The following is a 16,646-nucleotide window of genomic DNA, read 5'->3' as shown; positions in this document are numbered from 1 at the left end:
TTAAAATAGAATTCATAGCCAATGGATGGTTGGCTCCAATGATAAAAGAGTGTTGTGTGTGTGTGTGTTTTTTTTAATTTGATTTTAATTTCTCTAAAAGATTGTGAAAAGATAATTTTTAGATCTAGTATAGATAAACTTGCCTAAGGCAAAGTGTGTAACCCCTTGTTGCTAAAAAAAAAAAAAAAAAAAAAATTATTGTGTTAGGTTCATTTACATTCCACGGCATCCTTCTTGCAATAGTTTCTTCTTTTTTTTTTGGCTTTTAACTGTTTTATGATATGTATTTGTATAGCATCTTAGTAGCGTTGAGGGCTTTAATCTCACCGATCCTTCAGTTGGAGATTGAAAGGGAAATGGTCTAGTGATTTACCTTCTTTTTTTTTTTTTTTGTGTAATGGTCTAGTGGTTTACTAAATCTTAAATCAGTCAACATCCCTGTTTTAAGCATTTGATTGTTATAATGTAAAATTAAAACAAAAAAATTTATTTTTCAGTTAATGACAATTAATTACGTTTGATCAGGCATTTGATTGTTTCATTTTCAAATATGATTGTCGACTACTTTTAGATAATTGACTGACATAATTAATCTTACTGTTGTCTAAATACATAATTTAAGTTCTCATTTTAATTTTATTGCTATTGTCATTATTATCACCATCACCATTTTTTTTAATCTTATTGTTCATCCAAATTGATACTTAGAATATAATTTAAGGAATATAACAATTAAGTGGCTAATTAAAGTATTTTTAAGAAATTATGTTTGCAGCAAGTAATTTTAAAGTTATGTTTGGAATGTTAGTTTTTATTTGATAGAAAAAGATTAAGAACTTAAATCATTTTCATCCCATGATCTGATATGTGAATCTAACTGAGATGGTTGGACTTAAGCTTTTGTTTGTGCAGGCACAGTCTCTCCTTCAATTTTTTTGGTACATACAATTTCTTCTTCAATTTAATGAAGGATTAAAGAAAATGGTGGACAAACTTCAGATCAATTTTTTTGGTACATACAATTTCTTCTTCAATTTAATGAAGGATTAAAGAAAATGGTGGACAAACTTCTCTGACCTGGTAGACATTTACTCGAGACAGGCTTGGAATTGAGCTTGAAGACTGGACCAGTCTGACTCCACTCATACTTGATCTCAATGGACAGGTTTGTTAGACCCAAAAAGGACCCAATTTGAGGGTGGCCCATGATAATGACCATCTATAATTGAATATGGATAGCATTTAAATTTTTTTTTTTTTGTGAAATTATTATTTTAGATATTTAGATCAAACGAGGCTGGCAACTATATTTGAACGAAATCAGAATTTAGTTCAATTAATTTATATAATTATTTTTAAAAAATATATTTAGTAAATTTAATATTTAAATTTTAAGATATAATCATTTTTAAAATATAATATCTAATAAATTTAAAATTTAAATCTTAATACCTATATATATATATATATATATATATATATTCTATTTCAAGCTGTGTTCTCTTTTATAAAAAACCTATAATTCAACACACACCAACCAAAAAAGTTATAAGTTGAATACACTAAGACCATATTACACAAGATTTATAACAACAATAGATTATTTATATTACAAATTTATTAACTAAATAAAACATTATATTTCATTTAATATCACAATGTTAATAGAGATACTGAAATTAATAGTGAGTTTAAATAAAAAATACCAATCTGTGGTTGGATATATAATATTTTTCCTTTTTGAACCTAAAGAACACTCAATTAGCCGGTCAACAATTGTTCTTTTTTATTTTTTTTAAACACACAATAATTAATCCAAATATTTGCTTTAACGATCGAGTGATCTATTAGTAAACTATTAATTTTAATAATTAAAATTTAATTTCTAATAATTTCAATTATAAAAATATATTTGCTTCAAAGATGAGTATATTATCTTACTAGGAGAAACATATTTAAATCGCTTTTTCTTGTAAATTAATTAATTAATTAATTAATTATTGCTATACTTTGGGTTGGTCACTTTTAGTCAATGACGGGTCTTGAAATCTGATTTTGAAGAGATCAATTAATATTATATTGAATTTTAATTTTTTCCAAACTACTATATATATTATCAAAATAAATATATATAAGGAAATACTAAAAATAATTTACAAAATTATAAATTTTATCCATTTATAAACAAATTGTACAAAGAAACATAATACATCAAATAAATCATTTAACTTAAAATTGTGAACGATTTAAAAAAACACAAATAAACCAATTGCTAAATAATATTTTTTTATCGAAACAAGAAAAAAAAATAAACCATTAAAAGAATAAAATTAAAACTTTGAGATTAGAAGTTAATAATTTTTAACATTTTAAAAAGCTGTTCAAATATAACTTTTGTGTTGAAAAAAATTTGTATTATAATGGGAAAAAAATCGCAAATAAAATTAAAAGTAAAAATTATATAGAGAGAAGCTACAGTTGATTAATAAAAAAATATATATATATGTTTGATACTTGATTGTAAATTTGAAATCTTATGGAGAAACTAGAGAGTTAATTTGATTTTTATTAAATGGAGATGATTATAATTGTAAATTATGTATATTTCTTAATTCTTATAACAAATCTCTTGATTTTAAGGGTTTGTAAGTAATAATTAATTGATATAACAATTAAACAAATAATAATATGATTTTAATCCCTCTTACACTATAATGCATAAAATAAATACACTCTTATGACCATAAACACTGAAGCAAAGCTAAGATATAAAATTTTTAGAGTAACTCTCAACGGATCAATGAATTTTAGTTACCTAAAATATATCTCTACAATACTTTTTTATTGATTTTCCGTAAATATATCATTGAAATTTTAGAATATTATTAAATGATTTAACTGAATCAACTAAACATAATACATTCATATTTAAAACCAAATTTATAAATTATTTGATTTCTTTAACAAACTTGATCGTTTTTTAAATTTTGGGAGAACCAACGACCTCTTTCGACTTGTATAACCATCCACCTCCGCCTCATGTATAAGCATCTCCTCTACTCTTAGCTAAGATAAGATAAAAACAAAGTATAGCATCAAGTTGGAGGGAGAAAGGCATGGCCTTTTTGGTGTTAGCCAATGTACATCTATACTAGTATATATGAAAAGAATCCAATGGATGCTGAAGTTGCCACGTATCCAGTTTTTGGGTTAGCTTTTCATTGTTTTTTCTCCCTTTCTGAAGACTTTTCCTTCTAGTTTTCGGAGTGTGGTTGTAAAGATATCAAAGGATACGTGGCATTCATGAAGGGTATCAAAAGATCAAGCGACACTCGTGGAGGATATCCAAAGATCACGTGGCATTCATGGAAGATATCACGCCTCAAAACTCATGTAAGCCCAAAAATCTCAGATACCCAAAACCTCTCTGTTTTACTTCCTTTTTTTTTGCACTTTTTTCGTAACTGTTTTTAAGCCTTCGGGTTTAGAATTTTTGGATTAAAAAATGTCTTTTTTGTTAAGAATGGTGGTGGAAAAAGAGTTTTAGGTGGCAGTGAAATTGGCAGTAAATGGTGGGTTCAGTGGGAGGTCTTGGCTAGTGACAGTTATGGTGCTAGGATTTTGGGATATAGGTGATGCGTATGTGGTATTGATGGTGTGTTGTTTGAGAGATAGGAAGTTGCAGGGTATTCAAGTATTAGTAGACGGATAAGGAATGTTCTTACTTTAATTGAGTTCTGAAGCGATCCATACACTCCCTCGTTCAACTTCTGATAAAGGGCTTTCTTTGGCTTTTTAGATAGCCCAAAAATTGTTTTTTTTTTTTTTTTTTTCACTTAAAGGATCACAAACAAGTAAGAATTTTATTCTATTTGAACGTATCTTTTGTTTCCCTTTTCTGATGATTTGTATTGAATGTGATTGAATTTATTCATCTTAAATAAGGGCACTTAAAAGGAATTGTTCTTTCTTTTATAGTGAAATTGAGTTAGTTTTTTGTTTGGAAAACAATAGTTTTATTAGTGAAAAATACGGCTTTTTTATGCTTATATGGAAAACTAGAGATTTTGCCGTGAGTTTTCTGTTTGAAGCAGTGATTTTTATGTTTATAGTAGGAATATATTGTAGCCTGTAAAGTTTAATTGTCTAATTTGGTAGATTTCCTGATTTGGAATTATCTTTGTTTATGCAGGGAGGTTTTATAAAGATGGTGACCATACGAGATATAGGAATTGCAACAGCAATTAATCTGCTCAATGCATTTGTATTCTTTCTAGCGTTTGTTATATTGAGGCTTCAAACTTTCAATGATAGGGTTTTTTTTCCTAAATGATATCTCAAGGGTTTAAGAAGCAATCCTTCTAGGTTTGGAGCATTTGTGACGAAATTTGTCAATTTGGATTTTTGTTCGTACTTGAGGTTTTTGAATTGGATGCCAAAGGCATTGAGAATTTCAAAACTTGAGCTTACTGAACATGCCGGATTGGATTCGACTGTTTATTTACACGTTTATTCGATAAGGTATGCTGCAGGCTCTCTCAATTTCTTAACTATTCATGTTTTGCTTTACTGTTATTGCTTTATTGCTTGTGCACTAAATGGAAGTCTTACTTTGTATATGCCTTTTTTTTCTTTTGCCTATTTAATTGATCTTAGTAAGTTCGAGGGTTTATATATTTTTTTAATTTTTTTTCCTCTTTTCTTGGTTAAGATGAGGGAATTTTTATGAAATGTTGGGCAATTAATCACCTTTTTAGTCGTTGCTGGTGAAGTACTTTGACAGCTTCCTTTGAATGTAGTTTTTTCTTGCAATGGGAATGTAGTTTTTGAAAAAGCAGAAGTGTTGTTCTAATATTGGGTCCGATGTTCTAATATTGGGTCCGATAGTTGATTATCCATCCTTATCATCATCCCACCCCTCTTTCCAATATGTAATTATTAGAGTAACCAGCATTTGTTTCTTTTTTTTAGCTCATTATATGCAAACACAATAGAATTATGTCGATATCCTATGTTTTATTACATTTCCCTTCTTTAAAATTTGACAAAAATGCTCCAATTTCCACCTTCAACTTAACCATCCCTGCCAACAAAGTTGAACTTAAAACCACATGTGTACGAATCCTACACAAATTAAAGGTGGATCTCACTTTTATGAGAGGAGAATGGTGACAAGAAAAGTATTGATTAGTAGTATTTCTCAATTGTTGATGGGTCATAACAACAATAATAATTGAGGCACAGAAAAATGCAGTGATTTATTTGATTCTTTTAACAACAATTAGGCCTCTGGTTTTCAAATAAGAGGTTCAAGAGACTCCTTTCCCTTATGTATGTCAGTTGGAACTCTAGCAATGACCCCACGCAGAGTTCGGTGCATTTTATTGACTTCTAATAAACCAACATTTTCTATGTGGTTTACAGCTATTTTAGAAAAGCTTTGTTAATTTTTTTCTTAATTTATTACTTTATGTTAACTGTATGTATTGTTTTAACTTTTAATTTAATAAAAATACTAAAAATTAATATAACAGTTCAGCGAAACCGAGCTCGGGTCACCAGTACATTTAATAATTGAGAAACGAAGTTATTGAATTGGTTGGTACAACATCAAGCGTGACATATATCACATGCCTACACAAAAATACACATCACGTGAAAGGGCCCCTCAACCCTCATGGGGGGGGCGTCGGTTCATTCTAAGATGCTCTTTGACCTACGCAATCCCCAAAACTGCACAAATTTCATAATACATTTTAAATAAGAAATCAAACAATTTAGACAACAGAGAATGGCCCTACCATTCCCATAGAAAATCAACCAAGTACTGGTATTATTTCAGTTCATTTGTCATATCATTTCTATTATCTAAATGCTGGTAAACAGATAGATTCGATGGTGAAAGAGCAGGAATCAGGGATCAATTTCCATCAAGATATCTGGTACTAGTAGTGAGTAAAAATAGTAGTAATTGCTGCCTTTGAAATTCTAAGTTTGTGTTTTCATCAAAGGATTGATAAATCCTTTTGATTTGCAAACTAGAAAATGAACACAATCTCTCTATCTGACAAAATAGAATCCTATCAACCATAAGATAAATGAAGAATTTATAAGAAAATTGTAAACATAAACATTGAAAGGGGAACAAGTTTTATAGAAACCCCTAAATTTCTAGATTGCCAGAGTCTTTCTTTCATACAACTTGAAAGATTGAACTTGTAGTGTCCTCCCGGCCTGTAAATTCCTTCTTAGGCAATGAAATGCAATATTAGGCTTAACTTTTTAGATCTTGTAAAGTCCCCTTGGGCTCAAAACTGTTCACATGTGAAAGAGATATGCCATGGCAAGTAAAGGAATGATGATCTCTGAGCAATGCATGAACTCATAGAAGACTTCGAATATGGCACAAGGAACCGAGAAATATGAGAATGCACAATGAACTGATCGAGATCACACTTATGCACAGGTCTTGCTAGTCCCTAGTGTAAGTTCCAGATCATCCACACCAATCTCATGTATTCTCTCACCTTCCCAAGGTTTCACTCTACCATTCTCAAACTCAAACTCAGAGCCTCTCCCCATCTCTGTTACTGTCCCCCAGGTCACCCCTCCATGCCCAGTGACACCATCCTGGAGAGGATTCTGTTGAACCACCCTTTTCACAAGATTGAAAGTAGGCGAAGGAGGAGCTGCAGCTGCTGTGGATGCCACTGCCTGAAAGCTCATCCAGCGACCAGAGTCCACAGTTGAGGCATCAGACTCATCACATTCCGGTATAGTGGCTGGTGTGCGGTGATGCCGCCTTGTGGGGCTAGATGGAGCTGAGGTAGCGAAAAGAGGGTGGCGAAACGAGTTTAGGGAGCCATTGGAAAGGGATTCCCAGTCAGCTTTGGGCTTAGATCCTCTAGAAGTAGGGGAAGAAAGGGGAGGGGTTACGGGAGCACTATTAGATATTCTAAGAGGAGGGAGATTATTAGGGATGGCTGCAATGTTGCGGAGGAATGGAAGGAGGTAGGTTGAGGGATTTGCATCGAAACGAGTTGGGCTCGGGCATAAGGAGGAGGATGGACTGGCATGGTAGGAAGGTACAGGACTTGGGAAAGATGAGGACTGTGGACTTGGTTGTATAGATGAACATGCACTGATGTTTGCTGAGGCCCCTGCAAGCTCAGATGGAGGTGGCTTGCATCCCTATCAAAGCCATTATCAAAGGAATTAGGAAAAGTATGATCCAAATATGTTGATGAAGCAACAAAATAACAGTAGTTAAAAAAAAAATCAAAAGATAGATCTTTTTTGTTAGTATTACATTATTCGCTTGACAACCACGATATATACCTATCTATAATAGAAGGAAAATCTTGATCAGGTCTTAAAACAAAAGAATGTTTACCAAGATTAGCTAGAAGATCAAACTTTTATGTAATTTGGTTTAGTAAAAAGGAAATCAAACATAGAACTTTTCCATTAATTCTTCCCTTCTTCAGTCCAGGTCAAGCCAAAGTAAAAGACCCAGAATTTCAATCAATAATTACATCAGAAAAATATACCAGATAAACAAGTTGATCACAAAAGAAAAAACATAAAAGATCAAAGATCAATCAAAACCCATTTCGGAACAACCATCAAAAAACCAAAATTTAACATCAAAACAATGCATGCATGTAGATCTACAAGTGTACAATGAAGAAACACACATAAATCTGAGAAGAAAAAAAAGACGAACCTTGCGATAAGTGGTGCCATCTTCTTCAACGATCCAACCAGCTTCAGAACAAAGAGCTTTCAAGACCTCGTTGTTATCACAATGTTTAGGAAGCTTAAAATTACCTTGAGCTCGAAGCCCAGAGTATATTTTTGCAGCTATAGCTCTTCTTCTCCGTTCTCTCCTCTTGTTATTTTCCCTCTCTTTCCAGGTTGGTAATCTCCCTGATGCCCCAGTCATATTTTTTGTTTTTGTTTTTTTTTCTCTTTCAAAGACCTTTGCTTTTTGTTTCGAGCTTCAAGCTGTATGTTATCTACCGGAAGAAGAAGTAATCGTTGCATTAAGGAGAGAAAGAGAATTGGGCCAAGTCCAAAGATAGACACAAAGGGGACAAGTCTCTCTCTCTCTCTCTCTCTCTCTCTCTCTCTTTCACGAGGATATTGCTTTCTTGATCGTTGAACTTGGAAGTCTGTTTGTTCCAATGAAGAGAAAACGCTTTTCCACTGTTTGCTTCCCGTAGATTCTTCTCTCTCAGCCCCTCTTTTCTATTTTGTTTTCACACTTTCATGAATAAAGTACTCTTACATAGAAAGTGATATAAAATAAAGGATTGGCTATGTGCAGTTGAAGCCTATGAATTTAGGTAGGCTGATTGCCTATTAACTTATCGAAAATAATACTATTAATTAAAGCCTAATCCATAGTTGAAATCAGAAACGGAAAACTTAGATACGCTAAGTTAATATAAGACATAATGATTAAAACTAATAAAAAATTATGATTAAAATGTCAATAAAATTTGTATATATGTTAAATTCATATAAGACACCATGATTAAAAATAATAAAAAATTTCAATTAAAATGTTAATAAAATTGTATATATAAATTTAATAAAAATTAAAAATATATGTTTAATATTTAACATGTTATGTAAACCATAAATTATAATATAATTTTAATATTTATATTTACATTTTAACATAAAACAAATGTGCACAGAGCCATAAATTATCAGTACACTTTAAAGTGCCTGCCTTACTTTGCCACATGGAGGAGGGTTGTTTTCGTAAAAACAATTTTGTGAGAATTTTTCTTGACATGCTTCTCTTCAATTTTGGTTTGTGGAAAGGAGGAAAGGGCCAGAGTTTGGTGAATCTATGACCTCACTTCTGCTTCAAAACGATTGTCTTTTGTCAGTTATTCCTGGAAAAAGTTTCAAGGAACTGACTCATTTGGACGTTGTGTTTTCTTAACTTGAGAGATCAAAAATGTAATTGAAAAATCACTGAGTTCTTGATTTGAGATATTTGTTAATCACAATAAATGAATAAGATTTGTAAGGATAACATTTGGCTTGGTGGGAGCTAATTGATAGCCACAAGGGCTAAAAGACTAGTCAAAGCTTTGATTCATGATGAATTTGGTTGTATCAGATTTGCAATAGGCAAACACAGCAATTCTTTTTTTGCTACGTTGGGCCCATAAAGAAATGGGTAGCCTCCATTATTGACCTGGATAATGTTTTCGCAATTATTCCCTCTCCTCCTTTTCTTGATTGTTTTTCTTTATTATTTTTTATCCTATATATAATGTCCTGATTTATTTTTTTAATTTTAACTTCATTTTTTTATTTAAATATATTACTAATTAAAATATAAAAAAATATTTTTCCAAAAATATTTAATTCAAAATTTTATAAATATAATAAAATTTAACTGTAAAAAAAAAAATCAAATCAAACATATGAAAAGAAAGGAATAATAATTATATTCATCGCAATTAATGTTAGATCACACGTGTGACTAAAGTATTCCGTATGCACTCATTTCCTTTTCTAATTGTCTGACATTAATTAATCTTTTTAAATAATATTTTCATATTATTTGAAGTGATACTAGCGAAATAAATTTGGTAACAATTATGTTAATACAATATTAAACATTTATGCCCTATTGGATAACACATGGAAAATTTTTTAATACATCGAAAATGAAAATTTTTAATAATTTATTTTTTTCAATGTTTTTTATAAGACATTTTAAAATCCACTTGATAAATTTTTTTAATTAAAAAATATTGAGTAAGATAAGGAAATAAATATCTACTTATCACTTAATGTAGAAAATATTTCTAAATATTTCTTTTAATATTTTGAAATATTATCTAGTAAAAACATTATTACATTATCTACAATGAAAATAAATTTAAAAGATAAATTTTCATAATTCAATATTTTACAGTTATTAAATAATATTATTTATTTTCAGCCTTTAATTTTTTTATAAAACATCAAAAAATTTTATAATTCAAATTTAATATTAAAATTTTAATACTCAATCTTACACTTATTTTTTTAATTTATCAAATGAAACATTAATTTTATTGATTAAAATTTAATCTTTAATTGCTTAAAATATAAGAAATAAAAATTTTAAATTGGACGAGCATAAATATTAAAAATAAATAAAAATTTTCCATCACAATTATAGAGCAATAATCGACGGTCATAAAAGCAATAAGAGTTTTAGGCTGCCTTTGAATTTAAGTCGGGGTGCGGTTGCCATGGTTGCTATGGGAGATTGTGCAAACCGCACTGTGCATTATATAATTATGTATTTGATTTTAATAGGGCAGTGCAATTGATGCAAATTTTTTATTGATTATTGTTGGTTTAGTACTTCACCGGAGATTTGTTTCCTTTTTTTTTTTTTTTTGCCCTTTAATTTTTATTATGGATACAAAAAATTTTATTATTTTTTATTTTTATTTAAAACTTTTGAAATAATTTTTAATTTAATATAATAAAAATATTATTTAATATATTATTATTAATTTTTCATTATTTATCATTAAAATATTTTTAATTATTTATAAATTTTATAAATATTAAATAATTTAATTTTTTATTATATATAAATTTTAATCAAATATTCTTAATAATTATTTTTCTTTCTCTATAATTCTTCTCACTATTATTTTTATATCTAAATATATATTTTATTATTAATTTTAATATTAATATTATAATAATAAAATTTATCTTTATTATAAATTTTAATTTTATCTATATAAATAGATCTTCACCCAAATCAATCTCATCCTATCCAAATAATCCTTGGAAAGAGTGCAACTACTTATTTAGAATATTGGCAGAGTTTAAAAAAAAAAAAGAAAAAAGATGCCATCCCTCCGGTAATTGAGGTTTTTTGTGTCTACTGACGTGATGATCAGTTTGAACGGTACAGATGAGGACAAACTACAATCTTCGAGGATGGGACCCAATGGGTCCTCCTTCCGACAGCAACTTTTGGTGGGGTCGGTCGGCTCCACACGTGCGACACCGAAATCTCTGTATTTTATTTTTTTAATAATAATAAATAAATGTAGTGGACAACTCAACTCAACCTAGCCCTCGCAGAGTCCAACCAAGTGTGGGGACCGACCTCGCTTGGAACGCGTGAAGTGGTCCGTGTTTCTCTCTCTCTCTCTCTCTCTCTCTAATTGATACAGGACCCACGGCTCGGCTCGGCTCAGCCAGCAGCTAACTCGTCCTTGACTAAAGTATATTTGTAAATGCCTCAATTTAGGCCCGTTAATAATAACGTTGAAAGTAATTTTTATGTTTAAAAATTACTTTTGATTTAAACGTAATATTAAATAACAAAAAACTTTTAGCTTTTTCGTTAAAATTTTAAGTTTTCAATTCAAATTAAAAAACTTTTTAAGAAGTGTTTTGAAGGTGAAAATTACATTTTAGATAAAAATCACTTTATTATTTTAATATTTTATCCATATTTTTAAAACATTTCAATTACTCATAATACTTTTTATAACAATACTAAACACTTAAAAATATTAATCACATTTTTTTTCATTATTCTTTTTAAATGCATTTTTTCAACCTAAAATTTTTTAACTGCATCAATTATACCAAATTAAATCTTAGTGAAAACTAATTAATTTTAGCAATGGTAAGTTGGATATTGATTGTTCTATAAACTCAAATTGATAAGAAATTATTCAATCACTACTATATTTAAATTTTAAATTCAGTTTTCGATATATATCAATGAATTTTTAATTTCATAAACAAAGTTAAGAGATTAACATATATATTATTTTTTAATTAATTTTTTTAGTATACTTTAAGAGAATATGTCATTATGCTAATTTCATTTGTGAAATCTAAAAATTTTACTGATAATAAATGAAATAGTTTTTCTTAAATTTTTAATGTCCTTTATTTATAACTCAAAATTTGAAAACTCTAATATGTATCAAATTAAATAATTAAGTCTTATAAGTTTAAGCTGATAACAAACATAATTATCATATTTAAACTCAAATAGAAATAAAATTATTATTTAAATTTTTTATTCTAAATAAAAAAATATGTCATCAAAAAGAATAATGTTTCTAATTTTTTGCATAAAAGGGATTGTAATTTAAGGTTAATGAATGAGTTACAGACATTGTGATTTGAAATTTAAACCTATTGAATGTTATATTTTAAAAGTAATTATACGAGTTACTTTAAAAAAATAATTAAATAAACTAATTGAATTAGGTCATGAATTCAAACTTAATTAATATATTTTTTATTCAATTAATAACAATAACAAAAAATTAAGTCATATATCTTATAACTTTGGAGTTAACTATATGAAAGATAAAAAAAATGAATCATGTTAAGTCGTAATTTTAAATATTTTTGCACCACTAATTTTTATAAAAAAATAACACTTTCATCTATTTCTTTAATTCTTATATCATGTTTTATTGTTTTGTATTCATGTCTTTTATGGTCTATTTTTAGAAGTTTTGCTTTCTCTAATATTTTGAATTTTATTTCTCTTGATGATATACAAATAAATCTACGTTTCACATGTTTGAACAATCTCAAACAGTTATCTCTCATCTTTTCCTTAATTCAAATTACATTTAATTTTTCGTAAATCTCTTCCTTTTGATTTTGTTTCTTTAATTTTATCACATATCTATTCAAGTATTATCATATTCGTTATATTCATTTTATTCTCATGTTTTTTTGTTAAGAGTCTAAAACTAAATATCATATAATAATGCAAATCTTACAGTTATTTTATATAACTTTACTTTTAACTTAACATATATGTTACAATTACACGATACATCCAATACATTTCATCACTTTAACATATTGCTTGAATCATATGATTTACATTATTTTCTATTTTAGCATTACTCTAATATTTTATTCAATCATGTCATTCAAAATTTTTTTATTATTAAAATATTTATATTTAAAATATTCAAAATAAAAATATTTTAAATTAAATATTAAAATATTTTATATTAATATTTTAAATATTTTTAAATTAAAAATTAAATTAAATAAAATTATTAATATAATAATATTTAAATCGAATAAACTTTAGTTCAAATTTAATAAATTATATCTAAGGTCTGGCTTTAGTTTTATTAAATTCTCCAGTTTGATGAGTAACTTATTTATGAATAATTATTTTTAAATAATTATTTGTTTATTTAAAAAAAAGATAATTTTTAAAAATATATTTATTTTCTAATTGATAAAAAATCATTTCTTATTAACTAAAAAAAAATTTTTATCAAACAAATATCAAAACAATTAAATTTTTTTTTAAAAAATAGTTTTTGCAAAACAATTGAAGCGTAAGATCAGTCTCGTGGGAAGGATGATAATTAAAGTTGGATTAGGAAAAGTACAAGCAATGCTCGTGGTAGGGCACGTGCGGTTCCAGCTAGGCTTAGAAGTGAGAGGAAAGACCAGAGGGGTTAACTGGCAAAGCCATAAAATCAACGAGACTTTCCCCACGTGCGGGATAGAGGCATGCCTTTTGCAGTCTTTTGCTTTCTGGGGACCACCTAGGCTTTATTATTATTATTTTTTGTCTTGTTGTTCCGAGAAGGGCTGCACCGGCTCTCATTGGTCTTCCTTGGTAAGAGAGCAGCAAGTGGGCGGTCAGTGATCGAAAACATTTTCCTGGAAGCTGATCTGGTTGATGCACCATTTTCCATTTTAATCTCAAGTTTCCTCTTCAATTTTTTTTTGATAGGAATGATATCGCACAAGAAAATAAAAAAATTTAAGTATTAAAATTTATATTTTAAATATATTTATATAAATAAAATTAATTAAATTTAAAATGTTTTAACCTTTTTATACACATCAAAATTATCAACTAGCAGTATTATCTAATGATGAATTGATATGAAAATAACTTAATTGAGGCTAACTTCTTAAATTAATTTCTTTGGTGAACAAAATCCATGAATAAGTAAGTTATTAAATTTTTAAGTCAAACAAGACGGGAGATATTTATAAATATCATAATAATTAGAAATCCTACATGATTTGAATCAATATATCGAAATTGATCTAATCTTATTGTTTAATTATTTATTAAACTCACATTTGGTGTTTATTAACCAAAATTTCATTTTTAATTTGAAAAAATGTTAACTGATGTTATTAGGCGCAGATTGAAGTGATATTTAAAGAAACTTATAATTAATGTGTTACTTTTAAAATTTGATAAAAAATAATACCTTGAATGTAAATTTTTTTTTTAAAATGGTATTTTAACTTTCCTTAATCAGTGCTTAAGGGTATGTAAAAATTGAGCACGAAAAACAAAGTTTAGTTGCTTAACTAAGGCAAAATAACAATGAAAGCTGTTTTCGTTTCACATTTTCTCTTTTTCAATGTGAATTTGATTATGAAAAGTATGATGAACATTGATAATATTCATAGTTGATATCATTAGAAATTTTGTGAAGGAAATAATGTGTTGGTGGTCATGATATTAATGATCAATCCATGAAGTTGCCATGGAAACATCTCAACTACATAAATTCAAAATGGCCTTACTAAGACATTTAGATCTATAGGGTTTTAGTTCACGTAGGAAACAATACCAATTTATTTAAGGCTGGCGTTTGAATCACGATGCTTTACATTATTTTAATCAATCAAGGGATAATTAGAGTCGTGTTTAAGGAATATTAGGACTAATTTAATCCAAATTTGTATTACTTTAGTATCACGTCATATTTTATCCATACAGGGAGTTTGGTTTGGCAGATGGATTTTAACTTTCCTTTTTCAGAAAATTTTTCATAAAGTGATTTTTTTATTTGATATTTCGTACTATTTATGGCATCCAAGAAGAATTTGATATTTTCAATGATATCTGGTAAGGGAAAACAAGAGAAATCTGAAATCATTCTCTTCTTGAGATTTTATGATATTTTGTTCCGAATCTCTTTTTTGCATTGAATAAATAATTTTTATGATTTTATTTATTTTTTCATATCAACGTATTTTCATGATAAATCGAAATTGAATTTGATAGCAAGTAGGCATTTCAAACACCATTATTTAACACCTGGCAATATGTTTAATTAAATTTTATTTATGGGTAATATTAAATTATTCTTTTAATTGATTAAAAAATTAATTTTAAAAATTTTAGATTAAAAAAATCTATATTTTTTAAAAAAATAAAAGTGAAATTTATTCTGAAAATATAAAATTTTAATAAAATATTATTTTTTTAATAAAAATAATATTTAAAGATTAATTCAAATAGTTTCAATTCACAATCGACACGTTATTGATAATGAAGATATTGACATTTGAAAAGGATTCTTTTTGACGATCTCTCCTATCTGATTGTGGAGTCCAAGAAAACCCAATTTGGTGAGGCAAAACTGTACGGTAGAGATATTTTCATTAATTTTTTATTATCATATGATATTATTGATAAAATATTAAAATTTTAATTCATTTATTACATTTATTTTTTGACAATCTTAAATATTAAAAAATTAAATTAAAAACTTAACTTAATTGATTAATATAATCAGTTTAAAAATTAACATTTAATAAATTTTAATATCTATAAATTTTTTTCTATCATCAAATTATAACTTCTTTTATATAAAAAAAATTCTCATTGCACTCCAACAGATATTACGAAGCAAAGAGGGGGGAATAAACTCACTTAAAGGGCCAGCTCAAACTTGACACTGTATGAACGAAAAAATACTTGGCATTGATGCTTGGAGAAAAGGGCCCATTTATTATGTAGCCAAGGCCGAGGGGTTAGGGATTGTGAGATAAGGGCTGAAATTAGCCCAAATTTTTAATAGGCAAATGTAACATGTATGTTGCTATTACTAGGGCCCATGCTCCCACCAGATCGTCAAAGGCGACGGGTCCTATCCAAAGAGGAAAACAACGTCTCAGCATTTAGTTCGGGCTACTTTTAATTTTCTTTAGAACAACTCATAATAAATGCAATGTGTTTTCTTTTTTTCCTGCTTTGATCATTGATAGAGAAGGCAAAACTATTATGTTCACTCAATAAATTTTGATATCTCTGGAATCTTGAATTGTACTATTATCAAGGCTCGGCTTAGCATTGAAATTTAAAAATGTTTATATTAAAAAATTTTCTTTACATCATAATTTCAATGCTAAATAAAGTAAAAAATTCATACTTTGCTATAGAAAAATTTTTATTATGCAAATCAATCGTCAAAGTTTTAATTTCTTTCAATTTTTTTTCCAACTGTTGATATGTACTTATATACTATAATATGGCTAGGAATATTTAGTAGTCTATATCACGAATAATCAATTATTTTTGTCAGTTAAAATATATAAAATTCATTTTTTTTCATTTGTAATAACTAATAACTACATTAAATAGAAAATTATTTCCTAAAATAATGTACAAAATGCAAAATTTATCAACAAATCCTAAAGTATAATTTTATATCGATGCAAGAATTCATTATTTACTAAGAATACTATTATAAATTTTTACTAGTAGTTATTTTTTTATTGGTTGGTTGCTCACACTTATTTTTATAAAAAATTAAAAAATTTTCATACGGATAAAAACTTTCTAG

General features: G+C 27.8%; 1 protein-coding gene across 1 annotated transcript; it reads right to left on the bottom strand.

The window, feature by feature from the left end:
- Positions 1-5,952: 5,952 nt before the first annotated feature.
- Positions 5,953-8,341, bottom strand: LOC111292032 (protein BZR1 homolog 1-like). The gene is made up of 2 exons (XM_022884210.2): positions 7,727-8,341; positions 5,953-7,191 (listed from the first exon to the last, which is right to left on the bottom strand). Exons 1-2 carry the CDS (start codon positions 7,943-7,945, stop codon positions 6,457-6,459), a joined length of 954 nt encoding a protein of 317 aa, XP_022739945.1. The 5' UTR covers positions 7,946-8,341; the 3' UTR covers positions 5,953-6,456.
- Between the last annotated feature and the right edge of the window lie 8,305 nt (positions 8,342-16,646).

This window comes from Durio zibethinus, chromosome 10, assembly GCF_047325235.1.
Source record: "Durio zibethinus cultivar Kanyao isolate XHJ-2024 chromosome 10, ASM4732523v1, whole genome shotgun sequence".
In the NCBI taxonomy this organism is placed as follows: domain Eukaryota; kingdom Viridiplantae; phylum Streptophyta; class Magnoliopsida; order Malvales; family Malvaceae; genus Durio; species Durio zibethinus.
This window is presented reverse-complemented; position numbering and strand designations above follow the sequence as displayed.